This window comes from Nilaparvata lugens, chromosome X (assembly GCF_014356525.2).
Source record: "Nilaparvata lugens isolate BPH chromosome X, ASM1435652v1, whole genome shotgun sequence".
Classification (NCBI taxonomy): domain Eukaryota; kingdom Metazoa; phylum Arthropoda; class Insecta; order Hemiptera; family Delphacidae; genus Nilaparvata; species Nilaparvata lugens.
The window spans coordinates 29,839,263-29,852,181 of record NC_052518.1 but is presented as its reverse complement, the minus strand read 5'-3'; the positions used below and the strand labels follow the sequence as shown (position 1 = coordinate 29,852,181).

General features: G+C 32.9%; 1 protein-coding gene across 1 annotated transcript in view; it reads right to left on the bottom strand.

Moving 5' to 3' along the window:
- LOC111045931 overlaps nucleotides 1-12,919 on the bottom strand; it is a 110,814-nt gene that overhangs the window by 17,752 nt on the left and 80,143 nt on the right. Inside the window, exons 4-5 of the mRNA XM_039441876.1 lie at nucleotides 3,746-4,011; nucleotides 2,079-2,196 (exon numbers count right to left, since the gene is read on the bottom strand). Of these exons, the coding sequence (XP_039297810.1) occupies nucleotides 2,079-2,196; nucleotides 3,746-4,011 (384 nt within the window). The remainder of the gene's footprint in view (nucleotides 1-2,078; nucleotides 2,197-3,745; nucleotides 4,012-12,919) is intronic.

Genomic DNA, 12,919 nt, shown 5'->3' with positions numbered 1-12,919 from the left:
TTCTAATTTTATTCTACTTCATTTCGGATCTACACCACTTCACTTCCTGGTTGATTGACAAAGGGAACCCAGCTCCCGAAAATTCTCAAAATTTATTTATATTCAGCCAAGTATAATAATATAAATTGGCTTATTGAGTCCATAGGGAAAATATATTTCTCAATAACGATTAAGAAATAATATATACAGTATTATAATATATAGCTATAGAGCTATGTGTGTATTGTAAATGATGAGTTCAGTGTAATAATTTCAATGTGTAATAAAGTAAGACCAAATCATCAAATTAATGAGTGTGACCTGATCATAATACATAATATTTCTGGAACTGAGTACAACTGGAATATCAAAGGTAAATTCTAGTTTAGATGATATTTTTACAGTTCTATAATTATAATATTAGTCAAGTGTAGTTTTAGAGCAGAGTCACAGTGATCCATCACTGGTTTTGTTTCGTTTGAACGCATAATATGTTGTTCTGTGATCATCAAGTATGTATGATTTTATATAAATTTGAAGGTCTTCCTGTGTACTAGAAGTTCTATTAGTAGGATTTTGTTATTTAAAGCTTGCATAATACCCTTTTGAAGAGAATATAAATACTGAATATCGAACTATTTCAGCTTGCACACTGATAACTATCAAATAGTTACAGATAAAATGAAAAGGTATGACATTAATTATAGGGAATGATGTGAGAAAGACAAAAATTTTGTTTTGATATTTTCATTGGTACTAGAGATATGGACGATTTCCGTAACCCTTGCAAGTAAGGCTTGTAAGTAAGCCGTAAGGCTTATAAAGCCTTGAGACGGCTAAGACGAGGTATTTAACCAGAGAGTTGGGGGGGTCAAGCACGCTCCACTCTACGGGAAGGCAGCTCTATTATATTCCATACTCACTGGTTGAAACACAAAAATAAATGCATGTACAATCGATGACAACTATTTTTATACCGGCTGATTTAAAAAGGACTTTACAACTTTCAAAATTCATATAAATCTTATTATTTGAATTTGGAATTTGGGTTTGGTGTTACTTTAAAGGAAAAAACTTCAAGTTTTTTTACCTTAAGCTGGAGATTTTCTATGTGACTTTCGTTGGTTATCCTGCAGACATCCCATCGATAGTCGATTTCTTCCCAGACTCGCACTAGCATTTCAGGTGTAACTTGCTCAACAGCAGCGCAAATCCTTGCTCCAAGTTCAGGTAGAGTGGCTGGCAAAGGAGGTACATACACCATATCTTTTATGAAACCCCACAAGAAAAAATCCAGTGGTGTTAGTCTGGGGAACGAGGGGGCCATGCAATTGGCGCATTACGGCCAATCCACTGATTTGGAAAGCGGTCATTAAGAGAATCCCAGACGTCAGTCAGATAGTGTGGTGCTGCGCCATCTTTCATAAAGAAAACATTTCGTTCTCGGTCATCCTCATCGATCTGTGGTATCAAAATTTTTTTCAACATATCAAGGTACACTATGCCGTTTTTCAAACCAAAACACACAGCTAGCACGCTCGGGTCCAGTGAAGGCAGCCATCTTTGACGTAACTGCCGCTAGCGCTTGTGCGGCGCGACCATGCACAAGCGGGTGTCAAAACTTGGAGTGTTTTCCTTTAAAACAACACCAAAACCAGATGTGTACCTTGTTTATTAAGATTTATATGAATTTTCAAACTTGTAAAGTCGTTTTTGAATCAGCCGGTATATTTGAGATGAGAATCATTTTCCATGTGATGTTGAAAATTTAAAGACATAATAAAAGCAACATATTGAATAGGTTTGCTGCATAATGATCAATCAAGTCAGTTGATTCTAAAGCACACAACATTGGTTTTGTGAAATTCAGAATTCTGGAAAATGCTTTATTATGCTGCCATGTTAATGTTTAATAAAAACCTCATTAGAAGTGACTAAATAGCCTCATAATGCAACTGTTTTGGAAGATAGTTGATTTGGCATTAATTTTGAAGCTATGAATACGTTGTAGCATAGTCGTAGATGGAGTTTTGAATTCCATTAATACGAATACGATAATTGGTTGAAAATTGAAATTTTGAAGGATTCATATTACTCGCCTGATTTGCCGCAAATGTGCTAAGATTTGCAATGGTATTGAGTGTTCGTTCGAGTAATTGATTATCTTTACAGTGGAGAAGAGCCACCAAGCTTTTTGCTTCCTGTAGGTTCATAACTCTGAAAGAACAAATTTGAATTAAAAAACAAAATTGGTAGTAGAAAAATCCAGATACACTGGGTCGACTGAATAAGAGCTAGCAATTACAAATTCAATAAAAATACATAAATAAATTTATTTCTATGAAGATACAAACAAGCAAACTAATTAATAAAATATACATAACATTTAAAAATAGAATTTATAAAAATTTACTACAAAGGTAGAGAACATGCTTTTTTCGAAAATTAACCTACATAACTATGGGAAAGCAGGTGTAGTAGTAATAGATTCAGAGTGGAGGTCCAAATACATTGGGTAAGTGAGCTCATATATTGTTTGAAAATATGTTTTGTATAAAATGTCTTCCATTAGTTTTAATCTAATTTTTAACTGCATTTCTAATTTTTTGAGTTTTCTATTATCTAAATGTGCGCAGGAAGTAAATTGTGGGGTTTTGGTGCTAGGTGATTGAAGTGTTGTTGGTATGTTGCCTTCCTAGCCAAGCTCGTGATAAGAATGTTTCTATTTCTTGTGTTATGACTGTGGTTTCTGTTTTGAAAGCTTTCTGGGTTTTTGTTTAGTCAGCAAATAATTTCTAGGAAGTAGATCTGTCTTGCGTCGATCACATCGAATTCATTGTAGAGCTGGTCTGACAGATAACGAGGTGACTTCTGCTTGATGATTTTAATTATTAGTTTTTGCATTTCTATTAGGGGGTCGAGGTGCACGTAGTTTGTACCTCCCCATCCTACAGTTCTATAGGTAAGCAAAGACTGAACTAAGGAATCGTAGACCATCTTCATGCACTTCTCGTCTATAAACGTTCTCAGAATTTTGAACTTGAATATTATCTTTCTTAGTTTCTTGTATCTTCTCAAATTCTAAGTCATTTTCAAGTTAATACTATAATTCGAGTCAACTGTATAGTATAATAGTATTAACTTATGGAACATACCATTGCTTGAGAGTTTTACAGAAATTCCTAGCTAGAACTACTAGCTAAAAAGTACTAATGAGTTCCTAATCACTTTTGGGCTAGAATAGACCCATTGTTATTTTTTCTGAGGGTGATGCACACGTAAGCATTAGGGAAGGATGATAATGATAGATGGATGAACCTATTGAATAGCAGGCCTACTCATTGGTTGATAGAATGCATAATTCTATGAAAAGTTCAAGTTATGGAATTGCTGAATGATCAATCAGTCGAATATCCACATTTATAAGATAATTGTAAGATAATATTCTGTTAAAAACAGTAGATGACAAAAGCACATTCTTAAGGCAAGACAAAACTAATTTCAATATCAACTAAGAAACAGAAAATCTAAAAACAAACTTCTAAATTACAATGTGTAAACGGTAATCTTTTAATTTGTCAACTCAAGTCTTAGCTCTGGTTTCTAGGATAATTGTTAATCTAATCGACCATTAAACCTATGGATTTAGAATAGATTTAATTACTGATCCGGGGCTTAATCTGTATAGTATATCATTAACACTGATTACCACCAGTTACCTTATGTAAGTATGTATCTTCATGCATATGGTAGCCTAGTAAAATACCTTTCTCTCAGTGACAGAGATTCCAGATTCTTCTTCAAGTCTCCCTGAGTGTCTTTGAACAATTTTTGAGCTTCTAATTCGGAATCCTCATTTTTACTACAATCTTGTAATATCATATGAGGTGATCGTTGTCTTCGAAGAGATCTGCGGTTATAGCGCCGTTTCACAGGGGAACCCAACAGGGTCAGGTTCTCCGATGAACGACTGGCTAGAATGTGTCTCACATCAACGGGACTAAGTATCCTAGGAGAGCCCCAAGGCGAACACTGAAACACAATTATCAATTAGAGTGAGAAAATTGAATACGACATTTCGAAAATGTATGTTAGAACACACTCACAAGAATATTATATTCTCAAGGGGAAATTGAACATAAAATATGGATCAGCCCGCAAAAAAGTGCTGGAATGATTTGATAAGACAGGTGGGGGTAATTGAAGAAAATGAGTTATCAAACTCTATTTCAAGAACAATAAAATAAAAAAGTTTTCCAGAAACATATTCTGTAGCAGCGTTTGACAACCGGTGGCTCGCGGCATGGCACTTAAAAATACTTATATGTTCTCAACAAAACGTTCTATTTGAAAAGTGACATTTTTTGAATGACATGAGATAAGATAAACAAATTTATACTCTCAATTTTTTCTATCTGCTATGTTACCATTTCATTTGATTGAACAAAGCATTGATTTTATTTCGAATATAATTTTGGGTGCGCAACAATCAGACCACTGTCTAAAGGTGCGTACAGAGCGCGACACACAACCGGAACACTAGCAGTAAGCTAGGTGAAAGCAAGTCGCGGGATTCCGGTTCTCGCGCAATGAAATGGCCAAGCTCCCGCCGATAACAATGGAACACATGCCAAGCTGACGTTCTGATCTCGATCACCGAATCTTTGTTCGAGAAACGCGCGTTAGTCGTGTAGCGCGTAAGTATGTACGCAGCTCATAACATAACATAGTCATAGATAATAGTCATTAACTCAATAACTATACACATTCCTTAGTAGTAGCTTACATTATACAACTACAACGACTATTCAGCAGTAGTGAACTAGAAAAAAACTCTAAACATTTTATTGCCAAAAAACAATGTATACAAAAGATGATTAAAATCTAGACTGATAATATTAATAAATTAATAATACTCATAAATACTACATTTTATTTTTATGACTATAATTTCTCTCATGCAAGGGAAGCTTCCCTGTGCTGCAGTCCGGAAAAACTCTCTTAGAGCGAAAGAATAAATTTGATCTTCGAATTCATGATAATGTATATACTAATGGAATATTAATAATGTATCAAGTAAAAACAATAAAGAAAGAAATTATAAGGCTTTGAGATATAAAAACAAGAGTCATACATAAATAGTTGAATGCTCTCAACGGAAGAAAGAATAAAATAAAATAACTTTAGGAATTTGAGAAATGTGCACTCAGACAATCACTGAGCAACCAAAAACATAGCCGCAACTGCCTCTGGAAGGAGACCGAAAAGCCACTCTTTGATCAATCTACTGTACAAGAAACACGACTGGCAAGATCTCACATTGTCAGGCAAATTATTGAAGAATTAGGGTCCCAAGAACGGGGAGACTCTAAAGTTCAATATAAGTAATTTCTTATTATAACGGGTTACCGAAATAGCTTTGAATATAGAAATTGGTCATTTTTTTATGTATTGAAATACTGGTTAAACGATGAATTTTATTTTTTTCAACCGAATTTGACTTATGATAGATGACTTTGAACCGCCTTGATGATAAGTTGTAGTACGATGAGATCCGATCATTGTGTCAAATGTTATGAGCGTTTGAAATTTTGATCCTTGAGGTGTCCTTATGCGCACCACTTGACTAAATTAAGTATATCATATAATAATAATAACTAGTAGTTCTGCGAACAGTAGACCTCGCTCATGAATACAACTTTCAATCTAATGAGAAGGGCCAGTACAGTAAGTACAGTATATTGTGAAGATTTAGCCATGTCATCTATTATTTTCTCCATTGAAAGTGCTAGAGACACTGTTTGCAGGGACACCGGACTTATCAAGGAGGTACCTTTATATCGTATCCATATTTACAATATAAACATATATTACAACTTTTCTAATAATTTATTATAAGAAATCGGTCAACTGACGGAAAAATGGAATATGCAGTAGGCAATTTAGACGATGAATCGTCTCACAGACGATGGTGAGACGGAAAATGATTCTAAAACTCTGTGTAAAGAAACATATTGATATTAAAATTGAAAACTCTTAAATCCAACGATTGCCAGGCAAATGTATGTGAATTAATTACTCTGATAAGCTGGGCATTACTATCATTATTGTGACTTCTGCAATATCCGACGGCTTTTAGTTAAAACAAACGTTTTCACAGTGCAGTTCAGAGATACCTTTTACCCTGCAATTACAATAACAACTTATCAATGAATTCTTCTTTTTCGTTTCATTATCGTTTATTGTTATCTCTTTCTTTCGCTCTCAGTGAAGTTAAGAATGACTAAGCTGTAGCCTACACTAGTATCCAATCTGTTATACTACCTCCTGTAATGATATTATGATAAGATTGCGTTTGTACGAATTCAGTTATTGCAATCAGATATCGGTGTTAGGTGCAATATTGGTTGTGACAATTCAGATAGCGGTGGAGGCCGAAATAGCAATCTGATGCTGTCTGTGATATTTTCTAGCTGGGTACCAAACCCTGGAAATATCATCAGAGTGATTCAGTTCAGTGAATGCATGCATTATAGAATAATTGTAGGGGGCGATTGAAACAGTTATTCAATGGTTTTTGCTATTACAATCACAGTATCAGCTTATTTTATTCCAAACTCCATTTCAACTCAATTTACTTATTTATGCAACTCCGAACCCATTTCTTGTTATTTGGTTTATCAAAACCTGCTTCTTTTGTTTGAAAAATTCTCACTAATTTTTTAATTTTTTAAATTGAGTTTTCTGGATCCTTCTATGGGTTGGAAAGACCATTTTCTTGTTGGCGCGGCGCGAAGTCGCAAGATTGGTAAATAACTTTACCCGCTCTGTTTAACATATTTTTTTATCTTCTTCCTTATTAAATTACTTTCTTTGTTTTTTTCATTACAATTAATATTATTATAAATTTTACAGAATAGTATTATACTCTTATAGAAAAATATATGTCAGTTCTTGAATGTGATGATGATCTCATAGGCTATCATGATACAAGTGAAATAGATGATTTATTCTCATTCGAACCACATGACATAAGCAATAAAAACCTATTGAATTTTTTATACCAATATAAGAAGCCTGAATAAAAACTTTGAAGAATTGGTTCATTATTTAGGATATAAACTTCAAATTTCATATTATTGCCTTATCAGAAACGTGGATTACGGATGATGCTCATTTCACTTACGGTCTTGAAGGATATAATGTTGTACATAATAAAAGTAAACATTCAGAGTGTGATGGGATATGTTTATTTGTTGATAAAAATTTTCATGTCGAAATAATTGATTTGGGTATCGAAGAATCGAATTCAATCTGTATAGCTTGTTCAATTGATAGCATCAAATATACAATAATTTTAATTTATCGCTCTCCAGTTACCAACATTAATAATTTCATTTCAAGTCTAGACGCTTGTTTGAACAGAATGAAGGACAGTACCAATGTAATTTTAATGGGCGATATAAATTTTAATTTTAGAAAACAATAGTTTAACAAATGAGAACTTGAGTACTCTGCATATCAACGGATTTAAATCCTACATTAATAAGCCGACAAGGATAGTGAATGGAAATGGTACCTGCATAGACCACATATTTTTCAAGGAGGGGGGAAACAATAGAGACCTGCAGCGTGGTGTGATTATTAAAACTAACATAACAGACCATTACAGTGTTTCACTGCACTTGAGTGAAGCCTTAAAAAATAACGCGGTAGCAGGGGAATTATGGAGCAAAACTGTAACTGACTTTGACCGATTAATAGCTAACTTACAGGTTGAAAACTGGGCTGATATTTACAACACCGACAATATCGATGCAATGGTTAGCAATTTCATAGAAAAATTGACACAACTCACAAATAAAAGAACAAAAACAATCAGATTAAGTAAAAAAAAACAAACCAGTAAAAGAATGGATAACACCCAGTCTAGTCAATGCAATTCGAGAAAGAGACAAATTACACAGGAAACTCTCACGACAGCCAAACAATATTGAATTGCAAACCCGCTATAAAAACTACCGGAATAATTTAAATAATTTAATAAAAAACGGCAAAAATAGTTTATTTTAATGAGAAGTTCGATGAACATAGGAATAACGCCAAGAAAACTTGGGAATACATTAACGAGCTGCTGGAAATAAAGAAAAGCACAAAAGAAATAAGCCTAGATGCAGATATACTCAACGATTACTTTGCTAATGAGGGTGTATCATTTGCCAGAAAAATATCAGGAAATGTAAGTGATATCCCAGTTCCTCGATCGCTATCAAATTCATGTCAGCACAGTATCTTTCTCAACCCACAAACTCAACGAAATAATGTCAATTATAAATCACTTGAAAAACAAATCTACACCAGGACCAGATAACTTCACAGGACCTTTCATAAAAGAAATTTCTTACTACATAACTGGACCCTTAGAACATATATTCAACAAATGTTTAAATAAAGGATATTTCCCCAAAAAATTCAGAGAAGCCAGAATCATCCCAATACCTAAAACCGGAGATTAAAAAAAACAGAAAATTATAGACCGATATGCTTGATAAGTAACCTTTCCAAAATATTAGAAAAAATAATAAAAAAAGAATTATGAGTTTTTTAGAGAAAGAAAATATAATAAATGAAATCAATTTGGTTTTCGAAAAAATAAGTCTACTAAAGATGCAGTCATCCACTTGAACAAAATAATTTTTGACAATTTTAATAGCAATAGAAAAGCTCTTGCAGTGTTCATGGATCTATCAAAAGCTTTTGATACGATACCTCACAATATATTATTAAACAAATTAGATAGGGCTGGAATTAGAGGTGCAGCAAATGATTTATTCTCTTCATATTTGACTGAAAGGAAACAATACCTACATCTTCAGGGTCAAACTGACTATCAAAAGCTTTTTATACGATACCTCACAGTATATTATTAAACAAATTAGATAGGGCTGGAGTTAGAGGTGCAGCAAATGATTTATTTTCTTCATATTTGACTGAAAGGAAACAATACCTACACCTTCAGGGTCAAACTGATATTAAATATACGTCAGGTTTCGGCTTGCCTAAAGGTTCTGTCCTATCACCAATTCTTTTTTTGTTGTATGTGAATGACCTACTCAAACTAAACCTATAAGATTGCACCACTCTGTCTTTTGCAGATGACACTGTATTGATCTTCAGCGGCAAAAGCTGGGAAGAAACTTTCAATATAGCCAATAGAAACCTAATAATTGTTGGAAATGGCTTCAAGATCATATCCTGACTTTAAATGCTGACAAAACTAAGTATATCACCTTTTCACCCGATATAACTGGACAACCAGCAAAAGATTTAAATCTCAAAATAAGGACGACAAATAATAACAATGAAAACACTACAGATAATACAGAAGTACAAAAAACATTAGAAAGAGTTCACACAATTAAATATCTTGGTATATTTTTGGATCAACATATAAAATGAAACAAACACATAGATTATTTGTGCTCAAAGTTGAAATACCTCATTTACATTTTTCATAAAATAAATAAAATAAAAAACATAGACATTATACGGAAAATTTACTTTGCATACGCTCACTCATTATTTCAATATATTAATGAAGTAGGGGGAGCTGCATATGATACACATCTGAAGAAATTATTTATCTTACAAGAACATATTATAAGAGCAGCATTAGGAATACCTCGACTCTATCCTAGTGAGGAAAGTTTTCTTGAATTTAAGGTCCCTACAATAAGACAGAATTATATGAAAAATATAATACTCCATATCAATAAGAATAAATCTAATTTTCCTGAACACATTACACCCCATAACACACGTCCTAACAATAGATTTAACACAGAACTCATTCAGCTAAACATATGCAGACATCAATTTACATATTATTGCAGCTACATTATGAATGAAATTCGAAACGATTTTATAGATAAACAAATGACACGTAATTTGAGCAAAAGCATAGATTATTGGATTGAGCATAACATATTCTTCAAACTAGTTGTATAAAGTATAATATTGTATCCAACAAGCATTGTTACCAAAACCATTGAGCAATGGTTTTTCCATTTTCACGTTCTTGAACCAGGTATTGTAATGGTGATTGCCATTGTGATGGTGATAATATTGAAATAAATAAATTAATTATGGGTTTGTGTTTTCATAGAGCTAAATTTAGTATGGGTTCATTCGAAAAGTGTAGAATTAGGACTTCATCAATGAGACTTTAGTGATCTTGTTGCTGAATTTTGTGTGTAAATTTTTATCGTGAGAAATTTATTTTTCTGTTAAAAAACAATTTTCTCACATTAAGATTTTGCTAACTTGCATCCGGGAAGACTCCAATTTTATGCAGGGTTGAGGTATTCTCACGGAACTGTATTTCCGTCAGCGATGGAAAATACACGTGTATTTGGGAATATTTCAAACTTGCATTATTTTCCTTTTCCACGGAATTATGGTCGTCTCCACGTGGACCGTTGTCTCGTTGGTGGAAGGGGAACATAATTTGCGTGGAATAGTTCAGTTCCAATCAAGCCGCGGCCGAATTCACATTTAAAATCCAGAGGTAGCCTCGGGCCTCAAAATTAACGTGTGTGTTGAATTTGTTTGCTGTTTAAGTTTGTTATTATGTATTATTTTTCGCCGTGAGTTAAGTTGAAGTAGTTTATAAATTATTTGAAGTGAATATGTCAATGTTTGTTTAAATTAGTAAGTTATCCGGGAGTAATCAGTGTAGTGGAAATTTCTAAATAGTAATGAATTTATAGATTGATCGATTGTTAGTGCCATTTTATTTTCTAGCTCATGCTAAAACCCTTGAATGACCGAGTCCCTAGTATCATAAATTTGTAATTGAGAAATGAGTAAAGTCCACGCTACTACCTTCGTTAACAGTTAGAATCCAGATAAGCAGTTAGCAAAATCTTACATGCAGTCATCTTGAATTTTTAGAATGTGCAATGAACCGATATGGATTATTTTTGGTTATTGTCCAAATTTAAATTAGTTTAATTCATTTAATAAAATTTTACAAGTTCAATAGAATGCTAAAGTTTGTTGTTTAATAAAGTGCCATGACTCGCCCTTTAGAATTCAGAGATCTCTTAATTCTACCCCCATTCTGGGTCGGTTACACCATGATTCACTTACTTGATGATGGCCTCAACACGTCACACTGGTTAATTGGATACTACTTTGTCATATAATATGTACTATTCTTAAGTTTTTAATATTTTTTTCTGAGCCTTTGAGACTTTTGTATATTGGTGTAATACTTTCTTTAGCTCTTTTTAATTTAATTTGTATATCTCTTCCTACTTGACTAGAATTGAAGCAGAATAAGTTAACCGCAACTCACTGCCAACACACAAGGACTCAATGTTGGCAGTGCCGCCGAATATTACATTGATAATTATTGTTGTGCAAGTTACAATAAATGTCTATTTGTAGGTAATTGTATATTGCATACTCTAATGATTGTATTGTACAAGTATTTTTATGTGATTTTTGGCAATAAATTCAATTCAAAATAAGATGGGTTTGTTGGTGACAATGGCAGGAGGTTGCTAATGATGTTTTTCATGAAAAGTGGATTCAATGTTATGGCTTGTTATGCCTATGCAGAATGTTAATGCTCACAAATCGGTTTCCGATCTCATACCAAAAGGAAAACAAAAGACTTGACACTGTAGAGTGACACAAAAATGCATACAATACAATAATTATTGTACCTGATAAACTGAAAATTCAGTTAAAAATAATTAAAATAATAACTGATAGTTATGAATAGAAGAAGTTGGAGATTAAAGAAATGTTTATGATGTTAAATATTGTCTACAACTAAAGAAGTTGTTGATTTATTTTTATGATGATAAAAATTGTCCACAACTAAAATAGTTGAGTTATCTGAAACATAGACAATGATAGTTATTATGTATTGATATTAAAGATTTTTTTTAATAACTTATCCAATCAATTTAATAATAATAAGATGATTCATAATAATCATCATTATAATTATCCTATAATTCTAATAATTATTCTATATAATCAAAATAATAATTTTATAATGATATATTATTAGAATAAGATAAAACAATTAGTATCGTCTGCAAAAAAATTCTGGTCGGAATGAGATTTGAACCTGGGTCCCACAGTGTGAGAAACAACGCTCTAACCGACTCGGACACCATGGCCTGGTAACAATATATGCGGAAAAGTAGGAGGAACATGAATTGCTGTATCTTCAAAGATACGAAACTTTTGAGGTTCGTCTACAGTTTTTTAAATTACAAAAAAACCGGAGGTCTTATCAAAAATCGTTACACATACGTTTCTGCGCCTTGTTTCAAAGAACTTGCATACCAAATTTCATCCAAATCGGACAATAACTGCGACTGTAACTGCGGTACAAACAAACAAACAAACAAACAGACAAAAGCCGATTGAGTCGAAACTAAGACCTCAGCTTTGCTTCGGTCAATAACAATATTTATTGATTCTTCTTCACTTTCACAACAATTGAAAAAAAAAAACACAAAATAATTTGTGTACGTCATAAAAAAATATAAAAAGAATCAGATGGCTCACAAGACTTTTGTCTGATCGTTAGCCTAAGGAAAATACAAACAGAAATTAGAAAAAAGGTGAAAACATCTAAGCAAATTATGAAGAACTAGAGGTTTGAAAAACTAAAGAAACTATAGTAAGATTAAATATGTTAACAAAAGAGAGAAAAGAAGTAGAAAACTACTAGAGTGTCGACAGATGAACAGAAACTAATAATAATGTTTTAACTGACTTATTTTATAGAATTTGTTTGTTAAATACTTGGTCTCATTACATAACGATTGAACTTGGCAATCCCACCTCAAATGCCGGTCAACCATTACCCCTAAATATTTAACAGATTTTGAGTCCTCTAAGGCAGGACAGTTGA